Raw genomic sequence first — 24962 nt, 5'->3', positions numbered from 1 at the left:
TGAAGAATAGGTAAAATGTGCTTCTCCAACTCAATGGTGTTCCCGTGGTGGCCTGCGCTTTTAATCGTATGGTGACCAATCACTATTTTCCACTTTGCAAGTGACTCTTTCAATGCCACGTCGACTTCCTGTATTATTACAATTATATACCTTTCGTTACTCACTCGGTAAAAGTAAAACAATTCTGCATTGGTAGAATGTTGACCAATCACGTTGAATTTGCATATATACACATTACATAACTAAAAACGAGACTCCATCTGAAAACAAACAAAAAGTGCGTCCTAATATCCAATCGCAACTTTCTTTTCAAAATCCAATCATAACATATGAAAAGTTTTGCCAAAAAAAAAAACAAATGAAAAAGGAAAGTTTTGCATGATGAAAGAATTATTCAAAGAATAAAATGACCTAAAATTTTCCACCTCCGTTCCCATATATAGGAAAATATTATAGGAAAAGAAGTTGTGGAATTAATTGCATCAGGCTTAAGTTTCAGTCATACATAGTATAATTAATAGTATTACAGAAGTTTCTGACGTAATCAAAAAGAGCAATTTAAGTAAAGACTAACTGAACTATATATTTTTCAAAAATTTCCAAGATCTTTGTTAGAAGCTATATGTAGTTATAAGTATAACTTTACTTTAATTTGTGATAGAAAATTACTACCTTTAAGAGATTGTTGAGATATGTCTGCCTAGGCAATACGCCGCTCCAGTCATAAACATGCTTATTTGGTTGGATAAAGTATTTATCGACGAATGGAGTTGTGTCCACGAACAAAAAATCGACGATCTCTATTACAAAAGAAGAACAGTGGTTGTTTTCGTAAGCGAACAAGGTTACGTTGTTCCATATATATATATAAATATACTATAAGACAAAATCGTTTGGACCATTAATTCGAAAGTTTAAAGCCCTGAGGAAATAGGAATCACCAGCATTTACAATGAAAGATCTCATGCAAAACCATCTGTGGTCCAAAGCCCTGAGCATGGGGCTAAGTTGTGCCCTTGCGTCACCTCTATAGTCATGATTTCCTAAAACTGTAGTAGGTTAAGGAAAAATTAATTAGCACAGTGGATCGAACCATATATATATATATATATATTTTATGATCAAGGTCCTTGGATATCCAATGGAAGTAGAATTTAAAAATGATATATAATATACTTCAAGATTATTACCACTATACCAAGGTTTCTGCAAGCTCGAAGCGGTATAAATGTTGGTAAAAGAATCTTGAAATAGAAGATCGTGAAAGCTGGTTAACCCATTGTCGTAAAAGTTATCTCCAGTAGAAATTACAAAATCAATATCTAGTTTCTCTCCGATATCTCCCATCTGTTTAATTTTTTTTTGTGAAACAATTTAGCCAACCATTTTTGAGTTTTAATTTACACACACTATAAACTATATATAGAGGTAATTAAATAACCTGAAGAGCTACTTGGGACTGGTTATAGGAGCCTCTTCTTCCCCAGTCTCCGATGACTAGAAAGCTTACTGTACCGTCGGGTTTTGTCGGTTGAGATAGCCTCCGGAGCTCCCCCGTGGAACTATGGGCGGAAAATATAACAATCAAATGATAAACGTAGAATATCAAATTTACAGGTTTGTGTTTTGAGGCAGCCATTGAGAGATTAGAAAATAAACAGCTTAAGAGGAAAGAAAGATAGGAATGGTGGACTTTGTGTCTCTATATATGTAGGCCATTTTGGGGGTTACGTTGCGAAGTCTGGACAAAAAACATCTGCCGTTTTGAAATGTGTATATAGGCCATTTGGCTTTATATTTCATGTATTTAATTTTAACCTTTTTATCTGACATTTTGATTACAGTAATTTGAATTGATAATATATATATACTAGATTAGGACCCGCCCGATGTGCGTGTTAATAATTTTTAAAAGTAAAATTAACTTTATCAAAGAATATAAAGTAAATATTTTTTAGTAAGTAAATAGATACATCAAGGTGTCCAATGTGATATTTGATGTAAAAGATGTGACACTACGGTTAAACTATTAATCACATTTTTATTTTGAATGTCCTCGTTCGTGTGAAGTTTGGGATTTATCTCTGACTCCGGTCTTGTCAGAAGGGTTTACCATATGAGTCGGTGTACTCGAATTTGGATTTTGTTTTCTGGAGGGACGCCTCTCAACAGGGTGATCCTGATCAACTTCTTCAATTACCATGGATTTTATGGGCAATCTAGAAGGCCATAAAAAAAATCAAGGTTAAGAGATAGAGACGAATGATATAATTACTCAAACTTTGGCGATAATTTAGTCTGGCAATAGGTGCTCTCTTTTACGACAATCATGTCAGCTCCATCTTCGTATTCAGATGTCCAAGTTTCTTCACCTCGTTGTCAGATTGATGGTTCTTGGAAAGCAACCAATGTGCATTCATGATTGGGCTGGTGGTGTTGCGTTGGTGAGGAGCGAACCTTGTTGTTGGGGGCCAAGTGTCTAAAACAGAGTTCTTCTCCTTGCATTCGGGGTTTGTTGTGGGCCATTGAACGGATACGTGTTGAAGGGATCGCTTGTCAACGTTTTGAGACTGATTGTGCTGAGTTACTCACTATGGTGCAGTCTTCTGAATATTGGTCATCCTTCTCCAACTTGCTCGATGAGTTTAACTCGCTGGAGTCTTCCCACTATTATCCATCTCTTGGATCCCACATGCGTCAAATACGAAGGCGGTTTGTCTTGCCCGTGCTTCGTATTCTCTTATCTCTAAAGTTTCTTTTGTAAATCATTTCCCTCCAGTTTGGGCAGCTAACCGAAAAATTTCTTTTTAATTGTTTGATTGAAAAAAAAAACAATAAATAGATACACTTTTAATTAAAGAAAATAGATGTAGATGAGTTCAAAATTATTAAAATAAAATTAAATTTAACAAAAAAATATATATTTAGTTCTTTTCGTAAGTATAAACAATATATAAAAGTAAAGAGATAAACTTTTAATTACAAAAACGCATATGTTAATCTTAGATACTCATATCTTATATATTACAATAGCAGTCTTTTTGAATAAATTATTTGATTGGTGAAAAAAATATGAGACAATCTATTTTTTTTTTATTTTTTTTTCAACAATATTTTTCTTTGTGTAAAGGTGAGTAGTTACATTTTTTAGAAACAATAATTAATTGTATAATTTTCACAATCATTTTTTTCTTATATAAAAATTTATATATTTTTATTGTAAAATTAGCAACTTAAAATTAAAATAAATAAACGATATTATAATTTCGAATTTTATGATATATATATATATAAATAATTTCCTTATAATGACTTTTTCTAAATTTTAAAACTGTTTAAATATTTTAAATAAAATTAGGTTTTCTTTTCTCTATTTTACTTTTATATAAAACCTTTTTATGGTAGGTTTTGAATTTTTATATTTTTTTCTTTTTTAATAAATTTTTATTATTTTAATAAATTTAAAATTTACATGTATCAACATCTGAATTATACAATTGACACATGTCGCGATCTTGTTAATTAGTACTTTTGACATCAAACTTTAACAATAATTAATTGTATAATTTTCACAATCATTTTTTCTTATATAAAAAGTTATATTTTTCTTGTAAAATTAGCAACTTAAAATTAAAATAAGTAAACAATATTATAATTTCGAATTTTGTGATATATATATATATAATTTCCTTTTAATGATTTTTTCTAAATTTTAAAACTGTTTAAATATTTTAAATAAAATTAGATTTTCTATTCTCTATTTTACTTTTATATAAAACTTTTTTAAATAAAATTAGGTTTTCTATTCTCTATTTTACTTTTATATAAAACCTTTTTTGGTAGGTTTTGAATTTTTACATTTTATTTTTTATAATGTTAATAAATTAAAAATTGACATGTGTCAACATATGAATGTTACAATTGACACATGTCGCGATCTTGTTAATTAGTAATTTTGACATCAAACTTTATATAATAAGATATATATATTTTGTCTCTCACTCAAACCATCCAATAAACAAAAGAAACTGACAGCAAAATATTTTTAGCGGGAGCCAATGAGAGATTGAAAAACGTAAAGCTGAAATAGTAAGAAGATAAGGTATGGAGTATGGTTGATTTTGTTGTGAGTTTGTCTCTACATATGTAGTAGCTAGACACGAGAGTCTCGACTCTCAATTGTTTCTTTGTAGTTGTGTTGATTTTTATGTTACAAGAAAACTATAGTACTTTACTCTGTCAAATGAAACTACTATTTTTTTTTTTCGGGTCATGGAACAATTGTGTTTTATGGAGTGAATACAAATGTAAAATATATGACGTTTTCACAAAACAATCTAAACTCCTAGCTAATAATAATATTACTCAAGCGATTTGTGACCAGATTATTTTAATATATATATATTTTTTTAAATGCTAAAAAATATACATTATAACAAAAATATAGTAATATTTAACAAGTGGATATCACACAAAATTTCTGTTTTAAAAATTAACATTATAAACATAAAACCTACTTGAAAAACTGTTTTTTTTTATATAGAAAACTACGAAGCTCGTATAATTTTCTCGGGTGTCATACAAAAAGACAGCATAATTCTATCCACGGCCCATGCCACAATTTTGTGGGGACTTGCCATTATTAGATTTGTAGTCACATTATTGATGTGCCGTGTCACGTAAACTTCCAAATTTTCTCAATTATTGTTGACCGTTACATGATTTTACAGTTTTTTTTTTGTTTAAATAAACAAAAAATCTGAATAGTTTGGTATTAGAATATTTTAATATCCCTTAATATAATTGTTTTTTCAAATACATCTTTATGGATATTAGTAACAAAGGTAAGTGGGCTTTCCTAAGTTATTGGGCTGAAACCCAGTTTTATATTGGAAAGAATAGAGGTAACGTAGAGGAGGTATTGGTTTAGGATTTAGATTAAATTTTAATGACTTTAAAAGTTAGGTAAAATATGTTGTTATTCAATCAAGATTTTTAAAAACTCTTAAAAAATTTGGTGTTATTGGTTGTGGATTTGTAAAAAGTTATCTAAAATCTTGATAAATCTAGTGTTATTGGATTAAGAGTTTTATAAAGTCATTAAAAGTTTTATGTTATTCAAGTAAAACAAAAGAATCTTGGATTGTTAATAAAGGATTTTATATCATTTCCTTCATAACAAAAGTCATGAAAACTTTTTCATCAAATAGAAAGATTTTACAAGATTAGAAAAAACAAATCATCAAGATTTTAAAAAACTTCCTAAACAATCTCTTAGAATCCTTCATTTTTAACTTTCAATTTTCTATGATTCTAACAATCAGCAAGAACATAAAATCATTAAAATTCTTTCTAAATTCTAAACCAATACCTCCCCTTAGTTCATATGTGATCAATTTTGCTTGAGTGATTTCATATGTTTTTTTTTTTCTAACAGTCACTGATCTGTTCTCCATTTTTGGAGAACAAACCTTGATTAGGAATACCATTTGTCTAAGTTTAAAACATTCAATCCTATTCAAAATCCCTTATCCTCTCAAATCATTTTAGAAAAGCTACAATCTATTTCAATCTTGCTGATTCAGTCTAGTTCCTCCGAGTATTTTAGTAAACACCTTAAGGAGTTAAAGAAACAAGCATTATATGTTGGATGTTCCTTTAAGTTATATATAGTTCCTTTCCTACTAGTATATGTGATGTAGTCAGCAAAATTGACTTATGACAATATAATCTCCACTGAATCTCTGGTGGTCCTGGACGTGTCCTACTGTATCAAAAGTCCGATTAGCCGAGTCTAGTACCGAACCGTATAGATAGAGAAATGTCATATGTGTTTCTTTTTTTCCTCTGAAGTTCATTGATTGGTCGATTTTGTTAACAATTTCCTTTTGACCAACCAGCTTCGTGGGAAACTCTCTAGCTGTATTCACACACATAAGACACACACACCTAACAAAATTATTGGCACAGTGGGTTTGATGTAACGCTTAAAATCATTCAACCACCTCTTTCTGATCCTCTCTCTATGCAATATAATGATATATGACTATTTATTAGACTCATATGATGCTTTGAGTCTTTACGTTGAAGCTTTTATAAATGGAACAAAAATAAACCTTTTAACAGGTTAGTGTGTGTTGCCAACGCTAATTTAATCATTTAGCAATTGTGTACATTAAAAATGTGACCAGTGAGTTAGGTAGCCTGTGAGAGTGAGACAGCGATATTATGGCTTTAGTTATATTGATTTTATCGCTTCTCTTGGTCCGATTTCTTCAAATCTTCTTTGTAATTATCACAGGTATCCCACTAATAATATATCTTTTTCAATAGGCTTGTTACATCTTTTAATTCCTTACGTTTTTTTTGTTTGCCTTTGTACAATAGTATACTTGTTTGTAGCAATGAGTAGTTGAGTACACGGACATGTAGGGTCTACCACACGCCCTTTAGTTCAACTTTTATCTAAACAATCCTTCAAAATAAAATAAATATTAGAGAATGAATCTTTCATTTCTGTTTTTCCTTTTCTTTAAATGTTTGTAAAATTCTATACATTTATTAATATATATGTGATGTGATGTGAGTTATATGTGTTTTTTTTGTTTTGTATGAATTTGTTTAATCCATAAAAACAAAATGCAAAACCTTAACACACATGTATGAGAGTTCTAAGTTCAAATTATATTATTAGTCAATACTCATTAGTCATTCTAATTGTTTTTGAATGGCTTATCCTATAAAATTTAGTAGTTAGTTAATTACATAGAGAAAAACACGTTTCTAAAGACAATTTAGATTTTTGGTAGCCGCACCATAACAAGTACCAGGAGACATAAGATAAAATAATAAGATAGGACTAATCCATTATATATTTACGTAGTTTTTGACAAAGATTATTGTATAATCTGCATCGGAGTATCGGACTTGTTTATATTACGTATGGAAGTGGTTGAACTAAACTTGTCGGCTAATAATTCAAGCAACCCAACATAATATTTGGGATCATCTGTTTCTAATTCTCTTCTAAACTCTCAAAAGTAAGGCTGCTAGTTATGTCAGTACGTGTGAGAAATCAGCGCATAAATATAAACATCAGAATTTAAATATATATATATATATATATATATATATATATATATANAGTGTGTGTTGCCAACGCTAATTTAATCATTTAGCAATTGTGTACATTAAAAATGTGACCAGTGAGTTAGGTAGCCTGTGAGAGTGAGACAGCGATATTATGGCTTTAGTTATATTGATTTTATCGCTTCTCTTGGTCCGATTTCTTCAAATCTTCTTTGTAATTATCACAGGTATCCCACTAATAATATATCTTTTTCAATAGGCTTGTTACATCTTTTAATTCCTTACGTTTTTTTTGTTTGCCTTTGTACAATAGTATACTTGTTTGTAGCAATGAGTAGTTGAGTACACGGACATGTAGGGTCTACCACACGCCCTTTAGTTCAACTTTTATCTAAACAATCCTTCAAAATAAAATAAATATTAGAGAATGAATCTTTCATTTCTGTTTTTCCTTTTCTTTAAATGTTTGTAAAATTCTATACATTTATTAATATGTATGTGATGTGATGTGAGTTATATGTGTTTTTTTTGTTTTGTATGAATTTGTTTAATCCATAAAAACAAAATGCAAAACCTTAACACACATGTATGAGAGTTCTAAGTTCAAATTATATTATTAGTCAATACTCATTAGTCATTCTAATTGTTTTTGAATGGCTTATCCTATAAAATTTAGTAGTTAGTTAATTACATAGAGAAAAACACGTTTCTAAAGACAATTTAGATTTTTGGTAGCCGCACCATAACAAGTACCAGGAGACATAAGATAAAATAATAAGATAGGACTAATCCATTATATATTTACGTAGTTTTTGACAAAGATTATTGTATAATCTGCATCGGAGTATCGGACTTGTTTATATTACGTATGGAAGTGGTTGAACTAAACTTGTCGGCTAATAATTCAAGCAACCCAACATAATATTTGGGATCATCTGTTTCTAATTCTCTTCTAAACTCTCAAAAGTAAGGCTGCTAGTTATGTCAGTACGTGTGAGAAATCAGCGCATAAATATAAACATCAGAATTTAAATATATATATATATATATATATATATATATATATATATAGAATGTCATAATAATTGCATATTTGATTAGTAGTTGCGAGAGCTTGCCCAAGCAATAATGAAAGGAGGTTTAGATAATGATGCTAACTTATTGCTTATTAATTTATAGAAATATAAAGATTTTCAAACTTATTCTTAAATGAAATTAGTGGAGTGGAGTGACATTGGCCACCACCACAACCTTGCTTTTTGATAAGACCAATTTGGCATATTTTCTTTAATCAATGTAAATGTAGCTCCTCCATTCACCAAAACACAAATTATACTATTTAAGCATTTCATTCATCATTCGAAAGTGATTTACCTCTTTATTCTACATGATTAAAAAGGTTCATTGCAACGCCGATAAATAGTATTTAAAGTTACATTTTTGTTTGTATTAAACAACCAAACTACTCTATACATTCTTTCTGCTACCTTAATCATTTAGTACTAATTTAAAATATCTTGGTTGGTCCATGACCTCGGTGTTCATGCAACGTATTATACGATACGACGAATACTATATAATCAATTGAGTACTCTCACTCATCAAAGAATATACAAAGAATAGGTTGCCTTGGATATTGTGGACAATTTGGAAAGATAGGAATAATAGGGTGTTTCAAGGAATAGAAGCAGAGCCCATTGATATTTTAAATCAGGCGTTAAACGATAAACTTTATTGGGAGGAGGCCAAGTCTGGCCCGGAGACTTATGTGGTTTCCCAGCCTTCCCTGGAGGGTAGGGATTCTTCGATTCGTTGCCAGGTTGATGGTTCCTGGAAAGGTACGGATTCTTTGGAAGGCTTGGGTTGGTGGTTTGGTAACGATGATAGGACGGTACTTATGGGAGCCCGCAGTTTGCGTCGTAGTCCCTCTCCCCTTCATACGGAGTTTGAAGCTTTGATTTGGGCTATGGAGTCTCTTCGGTCGGCGGGGATAGATTGCTCCAACTTTGAGTCTGATAGTTCCGAGCTGGTGGCGATGGTGCAGGCTCCCGACGATTGGCCAGCCTTCTCGTATTTGTTGGAAGACTTCCAAGCGCTAAGATCATCCTTCTCCACCTTCACTCTGACGAAAATACCGAGGACGTCTAACGTGAGAGCTGATTGTCTGGCGCGCTCTTCTAGATCTCTAGTTTCTGAACTTTGTTTTGTAAACTCTTTCCCTCCAAATTGGGCAACCAATTCTGGAATCACCTTTTAATTTATTTAATTGTTTGGTTGAAAAAAAAAAAAAGAATATACAAATCTCATTCCTTTTTCTCTAATTGGTAAGTGTCTTATACGCGCGCCCAAATACCCGTTGCCTTTTTCGTTATTTAAATCATATTTACATGAAAACGAATTAAAAATAGTAGTGATACATAACAAGATAAGTGGAGACAAAAATTAAAGTAAAAATAGAAGAAGAAGAGAATATAACAAAATAATAAATAGCATTTATGTAAATAGGAATTAATAATTACTACGTTTTTTCTTTTTTAGTTCAAACGGAATTAATAATTTCTATGTAATATGAAAAAAAGAAGCTCGAATTTTATTTTTCTTTTTATTTGTTTCTCATTATTACACATTTCTTCCTCTTCTTCTTTTGTTTGTTTCCTTTTTTCTAATAACTAAACCCTCTCTTTTCTTGCAACTTTTGCTCGGAATTTTATGTGCCTTGTTGATCCAATTTTTTTCTCTCTGCAAAAGTAAAGAGAAGCTTTCTTATGTTAAGCTTCAGATCTGACATCTGTTTCTACGAGTAACGGTTGACGATTCTGTATCTTTGTGGTTCCTCTGTGGTTTTTAAGCAGCCATTGTCACAAGCTCAGCTCTCTGTCTCTCTCTCTCTCTGGTTCAAGATTCTAACTTTGGAGCTAGTAAGTGAATAAAGAGGAAAAATGCTGGAGATTGAAAGCCCTACGAGTCTCTGTTTTCGTTCAAACACTACTTGCAATGCTCTGCTTCGGGAGCTTCAGGTGACCCTCTCTTCTTATATGTTTCTTGGTAATTTTAGGGTTTCTTGGTAATGATGCTTCAAGAACAAAGTCTGTGTTTTTTTTTTAATTAACTGGGTGAGAAAAATGGTAATTACTGATGATAAAGTCTTCTCCTTTTTATCTTTTTATCTTTTTAGCCTATTCTTCTTACAAGTAGCTGTTCAATATATCTGATTTTTGATGTTTGGAGGATTCGAAAATTGAAAATGGCTTTAAAGTTTTGTTTTTTTGGTATGGAGCAGAAAATATGGGTTGATATTGGTGAGAGTGATGCTGAGAAAGACCGGATGCTTATGGAATTGGAGATGGAATGTCTCCAAATTTACAGAAGAAAAGTGGATGAGGCTGCAAATTCTAAGGCGAAGCTTCATCAATCTATTGTATCAATTGAAGCTGAGATAGCTTCTTTAATGGCTGCTCTTGGAGCCTTAAACATCCATTCACCGGTATGTATAGTAAGCTAGTACTTTACTAAATGGTTTCTTTATATTAGAATTGGAAGGAAGTCTCTAAATGTTTAATTTTTGGTTGCAGATCAAAGCAGAGAAAGGTTCAAAATCATTGAAAGAAAAGCTTGCTGCTGTGACGCCTCTTGTTGAGGACTTGAGATTGCAAAAAGATGAAAGAATGAAGCAATTTGTGGATATAAAAGCGCAGATTGAGAAGATGAGTGGTGAAATCTCTGGGTACAGTGACAAACTCAACAAAGCCATGCTTGGTTCTTTGACTCTTGATGAACAAGACTTGACTCTTCGGAAACTTAATGAGTATCAAACACATCTCCGCTCGCTCCAGAAGGAGAAGGTGAGCAAGTTTTATCATGAAGATGAACCAAGATTTTACTTTGTTAAGTGAAGCTTCTTGGCTTACTCATTTTTTCCTTGTTTTTTAATGCAGTCGGATCGTCTGAACAAGGTTTTGGATTATGTGAATGAGGTGCACAGTCTATGCGGTGTTCTTGGAGTAGATTTTGGTCAAACTGTTAGCGAGGTTCATCCGAGCTTGCATAGGACTGACCATGAGCAGTCTACAAACATTAGTGATGATACATTGGATGGTCTACAACACATGATTCAAAAGCTGAAAACGGAAAGAAGAGTCCGCTTTCAAAAGGTAGATTAGCATCTCTGCAACGCTGTTCTTCTGTATGAAATTGATTGTCATGTTGATGGTTTATCGTTTTGACATTTCGTTTTGCAGTTAAAGGATGTAATGGGGTCACTTTTCGAGCTATGGAATCTAATGGACACACCTCAGGAAGAGAGAGTGAAATTTGAAAGAGTCAGTTTTGTTGTAAGATCATCTGAATCTGATATCACTGAGCCAAATATCCTTTCTACTGAAACAATTGAACAGGTTACCACAAACCCTGTTTCTTTTCCCGATTTCGATAACCACTATTCTTATCCAGGATCTCAGAGTTCTTGTTTTCCCTTCTACTTAGGTGTCTGCTGAAGTAGACTGTTTCAATAAGCTGAAGTCTAGCAGAATGAATGAGCTTGTGATGAAAAGAAGGTCTGAGTTAGAGAATCTTTGTAGATTGACTCACATCGAGCCTGATACAAGCACATCGCTTGAGAAGTCAACTGCTTTGATTGATTCAGGTAACCACATTGACTCTTCTCAGAAATATGAGTGGCAGATTTTTTGCTGAAACCCTTTTGTATTCAAGAAAGATTACATCATGTTTCTTCAGGATTAGTGGACCCTTCAGAGCTTCTTGCAAATATTGAGGTGCATATAAACAAAATCAAAGAAGAGGCACATAGCCGGAAAGAAATTATTGATAGGATTGACCGCTGGCTATCTGCGTGTGAAGAGGAAAACTGGCTAGAAGAATACAATCAGGTAAATTTGCCTTGTAAAGTTGGCAAATGGGTTTGTTTGAAGGATGTAACTGAGAATTTCCTTCCTTGGTTTCAGGATGAAACCCGGTATAGTGCTGGAAGAGGTGGACACGTAAACCTGAAGCACGCAGAACGAGCCCGGATCACAGTAAACAAGATCCCATGTATGTTCTTGTATGTTTTCCACTAAAAGATTCTTATGAGATCTTTAGCTTATTGTTCCATTGCTTAATTGTTTTCTGCAGCAATGGTTGACAATCTCATCAAGAAAACGCTTTTATGGGAGGATGAAACGCAGAAATCATTTCTATATGATGGTGTAAGTTAAAGTAACTTTAGAGTAAACACACTGTAAAGCCACAAGGTCTCTCTTTTGATTCTGCTTACTGGTTTCCTCCAGGTTCGATTGGTATCTATACTTGAAGATTATAAACTGACAAGGAAACAACAGGAAGAGGAAAAGAAACGATACCGGGTTTGTCAAAATGCTATCTTTTATATAATCCTTAAAGATTTGTAATATTGCTTGCCTGTTAAAACGATTTTTTTTCATTGCCTCTGCAGGATCAAAAGAAGATGCAGGATCTCTTATTAAAGCGGAGGGAATCCATTTATGGATCAAGACCGAGTCCAAGAAGAATCAACAGTGTAAAAAAGGATGCATTGGTGCCTCCTACGCCTCGCAGAAACTCAGCTGGAGCAACAAATACCGACATTATGACCCCAAGATCTTACTCGAGCCATCGCCAAAACGGATTTTTCAAGGAAGTAAGGAGACTCTCACCAGCTCCGTTGAACTTTGTGTCCATACCAAAGGAAGATTCTGCCTCTACATACAATTCGGTTTACGGCTCTGAACCAGATTCAGCTTTATATAACTAAATCGTTTCATATGCACCAGTTAAGGGTAGTTCAAGCACATGAACTTGATATGGGAGTAGGAGTTGGGAAATAGATAAATGTAATCAAAGGAGAGTTACTGTAGACAAATAAGTGGTCGTGTGTGTGTGACTTTGAGTTGACTTGTGAGTTGTGTGACTGATTTTAGGAGTAGAAAGAAGATGGATGTTATGTTCTTATAGTAGCTTCAAAAAATTCTTTTAATGTCTTGTTTTCTTGACGTGTTGTTCAATTTGTGTGGATTTGCAGATGTGTGTGTTCCATGCATCTCATCATGTACAATAATTATAGGGTTAGGTGACATGGCATCGTACGTAATTGCAAAAGTGAATCTGTTTAAGTCCATCTTAAAATATAAAACATCTAGAAAAAAAATAGAAGATAATTGATAAATGTTAATATTGAATTTAAGAAGTTTAGTATTATCTCTAAATATATTAACTATGTTTATCTTAGTTTAGGTACTTTAGGTTGATCTCAAAATGTAAGTGGTACAATTGTTTTATGAGAGAGTTAATAATAAATCTTCATGTTCATAGGTTGATCTCAAATGTAAGAAGTCTACACCTATTTTTTGTATAGGTTGATCTCAAAACTGACGTTGTTCTGTTGCTTTATTTGTTAACGGCATAGTAACACCATCTCATCTCATGGTTCGTGGTTTTTTACCGGATTTGTATAGTTCATGTAGGATATTCAAATTTTATGGTAGTTAATAGGGGAATAGGCACAAATGAAAGTTTTGTGTATGAATGAGATAATATAACTTAGTTTAGGGAGAATTGGCCGTTTTCCTTGCATTCAGTTAATAAATCTTTTGTCAATTTTTTTTACACCCTTTTTGGCGTAATATTCTGATTGGTGAAACAGTGATGATCATAAATAAAATAATACGTCAGCTAGTTGTCTTGTCAAAACTAAACAAGCCCACCGACGTAAAGAAACATCATAAAGACAACTTTAGGAGTGAAGCTAGTTCAGTAATTAAGGACATATCTAAATCAAACACATTAAAACACTACCAATCCATTAAAATTATATAATCATAGAGATTAAGGAGGGGTTGAAAATGAAATGGAACTAAATTATACTAGTACTACTAGTACATCAATTAATGATTACAATACTAGTTAATTAGTGATAAAACTTTTTATTATTGTTAACCCAAGTTTTAAAATGATAACGAGTAACACCAATCCCTTGGCAGAAGACTCTTATCTCTTCTCTAATTGCTCTCTTATCCTTCAACGTCCATCCTATCTTCGCCGCAAAATCTTTCATCGCTTCCCTTTGCTCCGCCGTGAACTTCGACTTACTCCGCCGCTGCACCGTCATCTTCTCTTCCGTCGAAGTCTCCTCCGTGTCCTCCTCCTCCTCATCATCAACATCCGCTTTTCTCTGCTCAGCCGTTTTCCATTTCAGCCTCGCGAGCTGCTTCACGCGCCTCAAGCTCATGAAAGGGAAGCGCGTGTGGCTGATTTGAGCAGAAGATATTACTTCGACGCGACGGTGGTAGCTGCGGTGGCAACCACAGGCGGCGCATAGATCGCCGGTGACTGATTGAGAGTATTCACGGCAGCCATCGATGGCGTAAGAGCCGAGCTTTGCGGCGTGGTTGCGCATGCATTCTCGGTAGACACAAGAACTCTGCATCTTATTTGCTCTCCTAATTGATTAGAAGAGAGAGAGACTTTTGATTTTTTTTCAGAGTAATGAGTTTAGTTTTGGTTTTGAGTTTAAGATATGATATGATGTTGTTTGTGTCAGAAAGAGTTGGGAGTTACAAAAGAAATTATTGGTTACTTACTGCTTTAAGCTTTTGTACTTACATATGCTTATTAGTTGTCATAATAAATGTGAAACACTTTTTGAACTGTTTCACTGGCTTTGCTTTTTCTACACTCATAATTTCAATATTGATTTTCGTATCCTCACCTCATAAAGTTGTCATCTACCCATAACTACTTCTTAGAATCCATTGGGTTAAGTAGGTATTACCGTATTAGTAAGAATAAGAAGAAAAAACAAATTAAATCACTTTTGCATAATTAGTACTCTAATAATGTTTCTTTACAGTACCTATAACTATAAATGAGTGAAATAGTAGTGCTTGTGGTATACTCTACTAAAGTAATTATGAGAGTCTAGAGATAATTAAGGATATAATTTTTTAAACTAATACAAGCAAGAAAAGAAATTAGAATAATAAATAGCATAAGTTTGGTTTGTATGAGAGATTGAGAGGTCACATGTTTCTATACACGAAAAGCTGAAGTACTGAAGTTTTTTAAAAGGAATATATAAACTAAAAAGCATCCCATTAATAAAAATAAATGAATTTGAAGTAAACAAATGCCACTACTAAACAAGTAAACAGTCCGTTAAGTAGCACAATTCAAAAGGTATCAACGAATCTGATGTTATTTTAAAAAGAAGTCTAAAACGCCTTTTTTGTAAGATGTTTCGCAAAAGAAAAAAGCGATTGCGAGACTTACGAGTTGTGACGACTATTCATTGTCTACTTTATGGTTTGTATAAATTATTAGCAAACTGCAAACGAATCGGTTGTTTGCGTTATAATAACACCCAATAGTAGTGTATAGAAATTTATATTTCCATTGTGTACAAACAAGTCATAAAAACTGACTTGCTCAAAACTAGGACCGAGATAAATAATCGAACCGAACCAAACTAACCAAAGCTCCAAGGCTACTCAAAAGCACACACATTAGTCTACTAACACTATAAACTTGACTACTTGAGTCAAACAAAATCATACAAACATATAGTGAACCGACCCTAATCTACTTATTATGTACAATGTCAATAGAATAAAACTGAAAAAAATTGGAAGATAATAATTTAGCAAATGACATCAAGTATTTCTTGTTAATTTCGGTCAAAACTGAGATTTTCTTAAATTTAGCTTATTCTTATCTAATTAGTTGTAAACCAGCAAATCAATTGACATTATAAGAAAATTCGAAGTAAGTTATAAAGCGCGAAATATAAAACAACAAAATTAAAAACCAAAATAGGACGGAGATGAAGCTGTGGAATCGCGCCGCCGTTGTTATCAAAGACGGACCAAGCCTAATCGCGGCGGACGACATTCTTACAGCAGCAGTCGTGAAAGCTACGAGCCACGACGAGCTCTCAATTGACACGGAGAGCGCTCAATTCATCTACCGTCATGTCCTCGCTAGCCCGTCCAGCCTCAAGCCTCTAATAAGCGCAATCTCGTCTCGCGTGACACGCACGCGAAGCTGGGCGGTTGCATTGAAAGGCTTAATGCTGATGCACGGCTTCTTCCTCTGTAAGACCACCGTGGCAGAATCGATCGGACGGTTACCGTTCGATCTTTCGAGTTTCGGCCAAGGTAGTTCACGGATCATGAGCAAAACCGGTGGGTTTAGTCTCTTCGTACGAGCTTATTTCGCGTTTCTTGATCGGAGATCGATTCTGTTCCACGATGGGAACCGTCATCGGTACGATGAGGAATCGTCGGTTATGATTCGACTTGTGATCATACGTAAGATGCAAGTAATCGTGGATTCGTTGATTAGGATTAAACCAATTGGTGAGAACATGAACATACCTTTGATCGATGAAGCAATGGAGAATGTGGTTAGTGAGATTCTGGAGATTTATGGTTGGATTTGTCGTCGGATTGCTGAAGTTTTACCTAACGTACATTCCAAGATTAGGAAAACAGAGACAGATTTGGCGTTGAAGATCGTTACTAAATCTATGGTTCAGAGTAAAGAGCTTGTCAAGTATTTTGAGTTTTGTAGAGATTTGGGAGTCTCTAATGCTCAAAAGGTTCCTGATTTCGTAACGATTCCTGAAGCGGACGTGTTACATCTCCATGAACTTGTGAGGACAGAGGTAAAAGAAGATCGACGAGAAGCAACGGAGACAGATTTGTGTGAGGAAGATGCAGAGATCGTTGAAGAAGAAGAAGAAGAAAGAGAGACGAAATTGACTCTTTCTGATTTGATAACACTTGATCAGGATGATGAGGAAGCACCTGTTTCACCTCCTCCGAGAGTTGTTGATATTCCTGACTTAATTAGCTTTTAATTATGTTTCTGTTCTGTATTAATTTGGATTGTTGTGTTATTATTGTTCATATTCGTTTTAATTTAGCGCCACATTTCATTACTAGCTTGGGACAAATCTTAGGAGTTCGTAAACACAACTCAGTCTATCTCTTCATACATTCAGACATCAAATCTTAAAATATGTGTGTTTTCAACTACTATATACGTAAGCAAGTACAAATACCGGTAAATCTGGAAAATAGAAAAAACATTTAATTAAAAGAATGTCTGTTACAAGTCAGTAAAATGCTTTAGAAAAAGATAACAAAAAGAAGAAAAAAAAAGTACAAAAATAAATAAATTTCCTCGAAGATTTTCTCAGACAACCTTCTTCCTCAGAAACTCAACAGAGACGAGACAAACAAAACAAAAACAAAGCAATGTATGATGATGATATAAAAAGTGGTTAAAAAAAGCAGAGAACTCTGCTTTCCAAACCCTACAACAACGAAGATGGTTTTACCTGAAAACACAGTTTCGAACTCAGATTGCAGACAGGATTTTTTAGAAAGGTCACAAGATTTTCGGATTTGTTGAATATATACAACCATCATCACTGAGAGATTCCATCCCCGAAAGAGATCGAAAAAGCCGTCGGGAAACACACTCACGTCTTTTACTAATCAAGATACTAAATCATCTGATTGTGACGAACTTGTTAGTTCCATGTCTTGCCCAATGACTCTTAAGATCAATCGGATTACCAAAGTTAAACCCATCAGAAGCAAGTTTCTCAAGAACCTTCTTAAACGCACCTTGACTCATCTTCCTTCCCGAGATCCTAGCTCCACGGCGTTTAGTACTCATAGGTAACGGATGCATCGAGATGTTCGTGGTGCAGCACGCTGATTGCCAACCGCCACATCCCCAACGGTAGCATTGCTGAGGAGCTCCAGTGCAAGTGCAGACCGGGACAGGAAGACCCGAAATGTCCATACTCACTCCGTTTATCACCATGTCGACACTCTTCTTAGCAGGTTTCACTCGTGAAACATTATTAGTATTGTTGTTGTTGTTGTTGTTGGTGTTCTCATCCTTTGGTTTCCGTGGCTTCTTAGCCTTTGTCGTCGTCGCCGAGCCAGCTTTTGAATTAGTCTTTCTCTTCTTATTCGTCTGAACAACCTCATCTTCCAACTTAACAACCGGGTTCTCCTCGGTTTGATGATGGTGATGAAGATTCATCTGCATCGACGGAGCAGAGGAAGTCTCGGGAANAAAGTACAAAAATAAATAAATTTCCTCGAAGATTTTCTCAGACAACCTTCTTCCTCAGAAACTCAACAGAGACGAGACAAACAAAACAAAAACAAAGCAATGTATGATGATGATATAAAAAGTGGTTAAAAAAAGCAGAGAACTCTGCTTTCCAAACCCTACAACAACGAAGATGGTTTTACCTGAAAACACAGTTTCGAACTCAGATTGCAGACAGGATTTTTTAGAAAGGTCACAAGATTTTCGGATTTGTTGAATATATACAACCATCATCACTGAGAGATTCCATCCCCGAAAGAGATCGAAAAAGCCGTCGGGAAACACACTCACGTCTTTTACTAATCAAGATACTAAATCATCTGATTGTGACGAACTTGTTAGTTCCATGTCTTGCCCAATGACTCTTAAGATCAATCGGATTACCAAAGTTAAACCCATCAGAAGCAAGTTTCTCAAGAACCTTCTTAAACGCACCTTGACTCATCTTCCTTCCCGAGATCCTAGCTCCACGGCGTTTAGTACTCATAGGTAACGGATGCATCGAGATGTTCGTGGTGCAGCACGCTGATTGCCAACCGCCACATCCCCAACGGTAGCATTGCTGAGGAGCTCCAGTGCAAGTGCAGACCGGGACAGGAAGACCCGAAATGTCCATACTCACTCCGTTTATCACCATGTCGACACTCTTCTTAGCAGGTTTCACTCGTGAAACATTATTAGTATTGTTGTTGTTGTTGTTGTTGGTGTTCTCATCCTTTGGTTTCCGTGGCTTCTTAGCCTTTGTCGTCGTCGCCGAGCCAGCTTTTGAATTAGTCTTTCTCTTCTTATTCGTCTGAACAACCTCATCTTCCAACTTAACAACCGGGTTCTCCTCGGTTTGATGATGGTGATGAAGATTCATCTGCATCGACGGAGCAGAGGAAGTCTCGGGAAGGACATTACCGTAATTAGGAGCGGTAGTTACAGGCAACATGTTGAAGAACTTGTCCTTCTGTTGGTTAATCCAATTGTAGCTCATGTGGATTGGAGGCTCTTGGTGGTGATACGACCCGTTAGGTCCGATCATTAGATTCGGATCACGCCCGGGTAAAAACGGTTTAGTGTTCCGATCAATGGTTGACATTAGCTGCAAACCGAGATTACCTTTGAAAGTAGCAGCCGCTGGTTCATAGTAACCCCAATTGCGAAACCCATCGTCATCCATTTCAAAGATCTACAATAATAAAAAAAAAAAAACGTCATTACGATTCAGATCCAAAATTCAGACAGAACCAAGACTAAGAATCTTAAATAAAACCAATCAAATAATGCACATGTCTGAATTAAAACCCTTAAAAAACATTACTTTATATCCAGATTCCAGAGCAACAATGTATAAGAAATACAAAAAAAAGATCAGATCTTGGAGATACCCAGAAACAAAAAATCAAGGTGGATGATAAACATGAATTCGATAATTCGAGACATCATTTCGAAATAACTTGGCAAAACACACATGCAGATTCATAGATCTGATAAATCTAAAGCTAGATCTAATGAAACAGGACATGGATTTCTAAGATTTGGAGAAAAGCAGGGTACAGTACAACAAAAAGGAACAAATGTAAAATGGAAAGTGGAGAGAAGAAAGAGGGAGAAAGAGAGAGAGGAGGGAGGGAGAGAGATGATGTTTATAGTTTTAGATGGAAATGGATTAGGAGAGAGAAAACTTACATGAGAAGAGGGTTGGGGTTAAACAAAACGGGGGCTCTTTAAGGGAATTTTTTTGCCCTTCTGGAGAGAGAGGAGAGAGAAAACTCTGAGAGAGATTGGGGAAAGAGAAGATATGTATGTATTGTATGAGAGAGGAGAGAGACAAGAGAGGGGAGAGACAAGAGAGATTATAAGACGAGAGAGAAGATAAGAAAAGAAAGACAACAAAGAAAAAGAAAGGGCTTTTTATTTTCGCCCGAAGAGAGGAAGAGAACCCTAAAATTGTAGTAATTTCTCAAAAATAATAATTATAAAATAAAATAATTATATCCCAAAAGGCTTTTTTTTTCTTGTTCTTTTTTCTTCGACTTATATTTATGTTTTTGGCCAGTGTAGGATACATCGTATGAAAAGAAGATTTTAAGAAAGCCATTTTGGAAGAAGACAAAACCAAAGCCCACTCTTTTTTAGTAGTCTTTTAGCCATCTTTTCAAAACCAAATTTTTAAAAAAGTTGAAAGAGATTTGGTGACAAGAAAGAAGACGATGTAGGAGCAAGCAATTAGAAACTTATTGGACAAAATTATAATCTTTTTATTGGTTATTTTTCTTTTCATTTAACTGAAACATGTTTAGCCCAATACAACATATCATCAGCACACTAATTGTCAGATGCAGTATACAAGATTAAACAAATAAAAAGCATTTCCAAATCCAGTTGACTAGTGGCGGTGGTGTAGAAGAACTTCGAACATGATGGAAATGTATTTGATTTTTAAATTGCGTGATTCCAATGGGTGAGAGAATGAATGCTCCGAGTCTCTCATATTTTTATACATAATTTGCGTTGTGGCTTAGTCAGAACTTGTCCCTCACAACATCATTTCTCTACTTACCTAAACAAATAGCCAGAAAACCTTCATTGATATATTCATAATTACCAAAAAAAGATTCAAAAAAAAAATAAAAAACCAATCATCATTAGCACCTTAAATATCCTAAACAAGTTACTACTAATCTTTGTGTATCTAAAATTTTTAAGCATCATGGAAATCTTGGCTGCTCAACTCAATCCTCTTGTCGATAGGGCTGGTCATCATCAACTTGGGACTCTTCCTTTTGCTGAACTTGTCAGATCCATTGCTTCTCTCTACAGAACATTGCCTCAACAGCATGCGGTTTTCTTTATCCAGGTCCCTGTTTTGCTCCATAACAAGTTCAACTTCTTGCTCTGCTTTAGCAAGATTCAAGATGAGACATTCTTTCTCCTTTTCGATTCTCTTCACCATTGAAACTAAAGACACAACCTTATGCGTTGACGGCTTCAACTCATCCCATTTGCTTAACAAAGCTTGACAACACTTGTCTTCAACGTTCGCCTCCAAGAAGCTACGACCCGACGATACAATCTCGTCTTCTCTGTTAACCAACGAATGAGCCAAACAGTCGTCTTCTTCAGATTCAACCCGGTTCTTGATTTCGTCAGACATTTTTAGAACTTGCTCCTTCAATTCCCGAACCCTAGACTCTGCTTCTCTAGCTCTCTGGTCCGTCTCGTTCCCGAAATCCATCAGCGATTCACGATCTTGATCGTAAAGAAAGCATTCTCTTTTCAACTTCTTACACTGAATCGCCAAATCCTCGCACTCACCAGCCAACCTCTGTTTCTCCTCGATGACTCTCTTCAACGCTTGCGCGTTCATACTCGCTTCTGATCTAACGAGATCGATTACTCTATCTTTCTCTTTCAATCTCCCGACCAGTGTAAGATACTGCTCACGGAAACGAAGGTTAGATTCTTCAGCCGTGTAAAGCTTCTTCTTGAGAGCGTCCGTGGAGATCGGAAGCCCTAAAGAGTAGTCGATTGTCTCTTTGATGTAGTCGTCGATTTCTCGCGAGAGATCCATTTTTTTTTTCCACCAAACTCAGAGATTCACAACAGAGTGTGAGAATTCGTTCGCGGAAGAAAGAACTCTAGGGTTTCTAAAATTTAAAGAGGATGAATGAGAGGATTCGAATTTCAAAAACTGAAATCAGAGTCTCTAATTAATGCTCGATGAAATGTTCTTCTTTATAATTGGGCCGATAGATTATAGTTAGGCCCATGGAAGTAATTGACCGCTTACGCTACATCCTTGTCAGTGTCAGACTGTCAGTAATGTATTTATTTTCCCTATGAATCAAAATACAAAATCTAACTTTGGATCTAAAGACAAGTACGTACAAATTATGGAATTCTATATTTGTTCCGTTACATCATTCTGTTTTCTGCAGCGATATTAGTATAAAAGAGAGAGAGAGAGAGAGAGAGAGAGAGAGAGAGAGAGAGAGAGAGAGAGACGCGAACTGATAAGGAAAAAATCAGAGTTTTTGACATTTATTAGATACAAGGAAACTCGAATTTAAATGTAAATATAGAGCTAGTCTTTTACAATAACGTGAAAATCATTCATATAGAAAAAAGGATACAAGTAAATTTAATTTTGTGTTTGCCCAAAATAAAGAGAGAAGAAGAGAGACTTTTCCCCTAAGAAAAATAATCAGACATTTGTCTTTTTTTGTGTCTCTTTTCTTTCTAACAAACCTATCTCTTTATCTTCTTTGTTCTAGCAAAATTCGTGAGGCAGAAGCAGCAGCAGAAGAATAAGAAGAATATATGGTGTCAAGACTTCTTACTCGCATTTGATCGACCGGTAAATGTGACGAACAAAGAGGAGTGCTGCACGGAATCCCACTGTTCCGAGCATTAAGAAGAATCCGTAGCAGATGCAAGCCATGTATCCGAAGAAAAACGAGGTTTGCATGAACCCTGACATGTCTGATCGTGCGTAGTAATAGTATAAGCAGTATGCGTATATAAACAAACCGGTCGATCCACCGCATAGGAACGACCTGCAATACAAAGGTTAAAGAATCAAGCTCAAGTTCTAAAATGATCAGAGAGGAAAAAAGAGTAGAGATGAGGAGAACTAAGTTTAACCAACCTCCACCACCATTGGTGATCTTCAGCAGCGAGTTGGAAGTAAGTCAAGGCAACGGTTATAAAAGCAGTGACAATGATGAGGATGATGAAGACAATGAAGAGAATGCTGTAGATGGTGTAGATCCGGTGACCCCAAACACTAGCGAAAATGTAGTAAAGCTCAATGTAGATGGCACTGAAAGGAAGAAATCCAGCCATGGCCATCTGTGGGATAGCGCTTCTGTACCATGGGAGTGGTGGAATCTCTCGGGGATATTTGGTTGTACGGCACGGTGCTTGGAACTCCGCTTTGCTGTTTTTACCAGCTATACCACCCAAGACGAGTAAAGGCGATGTGACTAGAGTCCATATCAGGACGATCACCACAATGGTTCCAAAGGGTAATGCAGCGGTGGCAGTGTAGGTGATCGCTACGGTGTTAAGGAAGCAAAAGGTTAGGAATAATGGGCCACAGAAGAGACATCCAGTGAGTAACAAGTTCCTCACCTGCAACAATGCGACAAAATTGACAAGTTAATTTAGTTTCGGTTGAAGATGATACTTGAGAAAGAGATTTACAAGTAATATTTACCCAGCTTTTTCCTTCAAGTTGGCAGTAGAAAGAGGCAGATGTGTATCCGGCGATTCCAGATGTGAGAGCGTAGATGACCACCAAAGCCGTAAAAAGTGCTCCTCGGTTGTATGGGTAGAATACTCCAACAAGAGCAAGCATGAAGATGAATATGGTGCTGATGAGAGTGGATAATCTCAATTAGTTATGATGAGATATATATGTAGAAGTATATCCAGATGTAAAAATATATCCAGATGTAAAAATACTATTGATTTATGAGACACGTACAGCGTAAACAATTGAGTTCCACTACCGAGCGATGCGGCGAACAAAGAATTGTGAGTAGGGAAGCGAAAGACATCCCCATGAATGTACTTCCATCCAGTTTCCTCTTGATCATCAGCAGCTTCCTCGTCTTGAGCATACCTTTAGAGTGTGAGAAAAAAAGGTTCAGATGAGATAAGGAAGCGTAAGAACTTTACGAGGAGGTGTAGCGAGTAACTTGAAACTTACTTCATGAAATCATTCTTGAGGACTCGCATCAAGATAGTTGCAAGGAAACCAGTCAAAAGAAGAACAGTGACGCAGGAGTTAATAATGGAGAACCAGTGGATTTCCAAGTGATGTGGAAGAGAAGACGACATAGAGTATTTCTCCATTCTTTTCTCAAAAGGAGTCTCAGTTTCCTTCCACTTCACAGTGTACATAAACTCAGCATCGACTTCCTTGTCCTCAGTGAGATCCACAAGCGAATGAGGATCCATTCTAGCACTGATTTCAATCACACGGTCCTTGTTGTATAGAATCTCAAACTGGATGTGCTTGTACAGGAAATATTTAAATTCACTCGGATCAGACTTGATATCTTTGTCAACCTTTCCAATGAAACCCCAGATAGGCAGATCATCATAGTACATCTGAAAGTAGTAGTCTTTCTCAACAGCCTTGCGGAACTGTTTGACCTCTTCTTTAGTTAGCTTCTTGTTGCAGTATACCTCAGAATCTTTTTCATCTCTGAAGTTGAGCTTGTAGGGAGCACTAACAAGACGATCCCCATTCAGAACCTCGCCAAGAGCTTCCTTCTTCTCTTTCACACCCTCTGTAAACCAAAATCAATGGGATCAGATCAAATGTGAAAGGACAAAACTTTAAGCTATTTCAGTTGCAGCAAAGTCCAAAAGTGTGATCAATCTAGAAAAGCATATGCATTTACCTGGGATACAGAAGGGAAGATCAAAATAGCGATACGTCTCACTGCAATGATCATTGAACAAAAAAAACCAAAATGAGTCATAAAAAGTAATCAAATATAAAGATAGATCCAAATGTAGTTAGTTTCTTCTCTCACTCACTCCATGGATTTGACATTACGCATTCTGTTTTTAGTAGTGTACTCAAAAGTTTCAAGGTCTCGTTACTCATTTCAAAAACAACAGATTCGTTAGATCATTGATCAATATCTCAAAATCCTCAAGTCTACGAATTCGATACAGTCTCAGTCAGATCTGAAGAGCAGATCTAGAAAAAAAAAAAAAAAAAAAAA

The 24962-nt window shown here is 35.2% G+C and overlaps 7 protein-coding genes across 10 annotated transcripts in view; 2 read left to right on the top strand and 5 right to left on the bottom strand.

The window, feature by feature from the left end:
* LOC104773509 (purple acid phosphatase 3-like) overlaps positions 1–1719 on the bottom strand; it is a 3463-nt gene extending 1744 nt beyond the window's left edge. Inside the window, 5 exon segments of the mRNA XM_010498140.2 lie at positions 673–800; positions 942–1049; positions 1191–1347; positions 1442–1680; positions 1683–1719. Of these exon segments, the coding sequence (XP_010496442.1) occupies positions 673–800; positions 942–1049; positions 1191–1347; positions 1442–1680; positions 1683–1719 (669 nt within the window).
* Positions 9722–13090, top strand: LOC104773498 (65-kDa microtubule-associated protein 7). The gene is made up of 11 exons (XM_010498129.2): positions 9722–10106; positions 10370–10573; positions 10662–10931; positions 11025–11240; positions 11328–11483; positions 11572–11731; positions 11824–11975; positions 12051–12138; positions 12220–12293; positions 12375–12449; positions 12539–13090. Exons 1-11 carry the CDS (start codon positions 10029–10031, stop codon positions 12854–12856), a joined length of 1791 nt encoding a protein of 596 aa, XP_010496431.1. The 5' UTR covers positions 9722–10028; the 3' UTR covers positions 12857–13090.
* Positions 13878–14719, bottom strand: LOC104773491 (zinc-finger homeodomain protein 14-like). Its single transcript, XM_010498118.2, has one exon. The coding sequence runs from the start codon at positions 14525–14527 to the stop codon at positions 14009–14011; it is 519 nt and encodes a 172-aa protein (XP_010496420.1). The 5' UTR covers positions 14528–14719; the 3' UTR covers positions 13878–14008.
* On the top strand, positions 15910–16979 carry LOC104773484 (putative clathrin assembly protein At1g14686). Its single transcript, XM_010498105.2, has one exon. The coding sequence runs from the start codon at positions 15920–15922 to the stop codon at positions 16955–16957; it is 1038 nt and encodes a 345-aa protein (XP_010496407.1). The 5' UTR covers positions 15910–15919; the 3' UTR covers positions 16958–16979.
* Positions 17167–20056, bottom strand: LOC104773468 (protein BASIC PENTACYSTEINE2). Of its 3 annotated transcripts, XM_010498091.2 has the most exons (3): positions 19906–20056; positions 19094–19405; positions 17167–18159 (listed from the first exon to the last, which is right to left on the bottom strand). In XM_010498091.2, exons 2-3 carry the CDS (start codon positions 19394–19396, stop codon positions 17614–17616), a joined length of 849 nt encoding a protein of 282 aa, XP_010496393.1. In that variant the 5' UTR covers positions 19397–19405; positions 19906–20056; the 3' UTR covers positions 17167–17613. The 3 variants fall into 3 exon arrangements, with proteins under 3 accessions (XP_010496393.1, XP_010496390.1, XP_010496399.1); XM_010498088.2 differs by lacking the exon at positions 17167–18159 and having other exon boundaries at positions 18209–19405; XM_010498097.2 differs by lacking the exons at positions 17167–18159; positions 19906–20056 and adding an exon at positions 19605–19895 and having other exon boundaries at positions 18209–19405.
* Positions 20845–21908, bottom strand: LOC104773459. Its single transcript, XM_010498077.2, has one exon. The coding sequence runs from the start codon at positions 21788–21790 to the stop codon at positions 20921–20923; it is 870 nt and encodes a 289-aa protein (XP_010496379.1). The 5' UTR covers positions 21791–21908; the 3' UTR covers positions 20845–20920.
* The window catches only part of LOC104773451 (transmembrane 9 superfamily member 2), a 3224-nt gene continuing 530 nt past the window's right edge, over positions 22269–24962 (bottom strand). Inside the window, exons 1-7 of one of the 2 annotated variants that reach the window (XM_019243453.1) lie at positions 24772–24917; positions 24633–24673; positions 23933–24518; positions 23708–23845; positions 23438–23594; positions 22868–23352; positions 22269–22775 (exon numbers count right to left, since the gene is read on the bottom strand). In XM_019243453.1, coding sequence (XP_019098998.1) covers positions 22556–22775; positions 22868–23352; positions 23438–23594; positions 23708–23845; positions 23933–24518; positions 24633–24673; positions 24772–24794 — 1650 coding nt within the window. In that variant the 5' untranslated portion in view covers positions 24795–24917 and the 3' untranslated portion in view covers positions 22269–22555. Of the gene's footprint in view, positions 22776–22867; positions 23353–23437; positions 23595–23707; positions 23846–23932; positions 24519–24632; positions 24674–24771; positions 24918–24962 lie in introns of those variants that run through there. The other variant, XM_010498065.2, reaches the window with a different exon arrangement.

This window comes from Camelina sativa, chromosome 3 (assembly GCF_000633955.1).
Source record: "Camelina sativa cultivar DH55 chromosome 3, Cs, whole genome shotgun sequence".
Lineage (NCBI taxonomy): Eukaryota > Viridiplantae > Streptophyta > Magnoliopsida > Brassicales > Brassicaceae > Camelina > Camelina sativa.
Note: the sequence above shows the minus strand (reverse complement) of the source record. Positions and strands in the feature narration are given on the sequence as shown.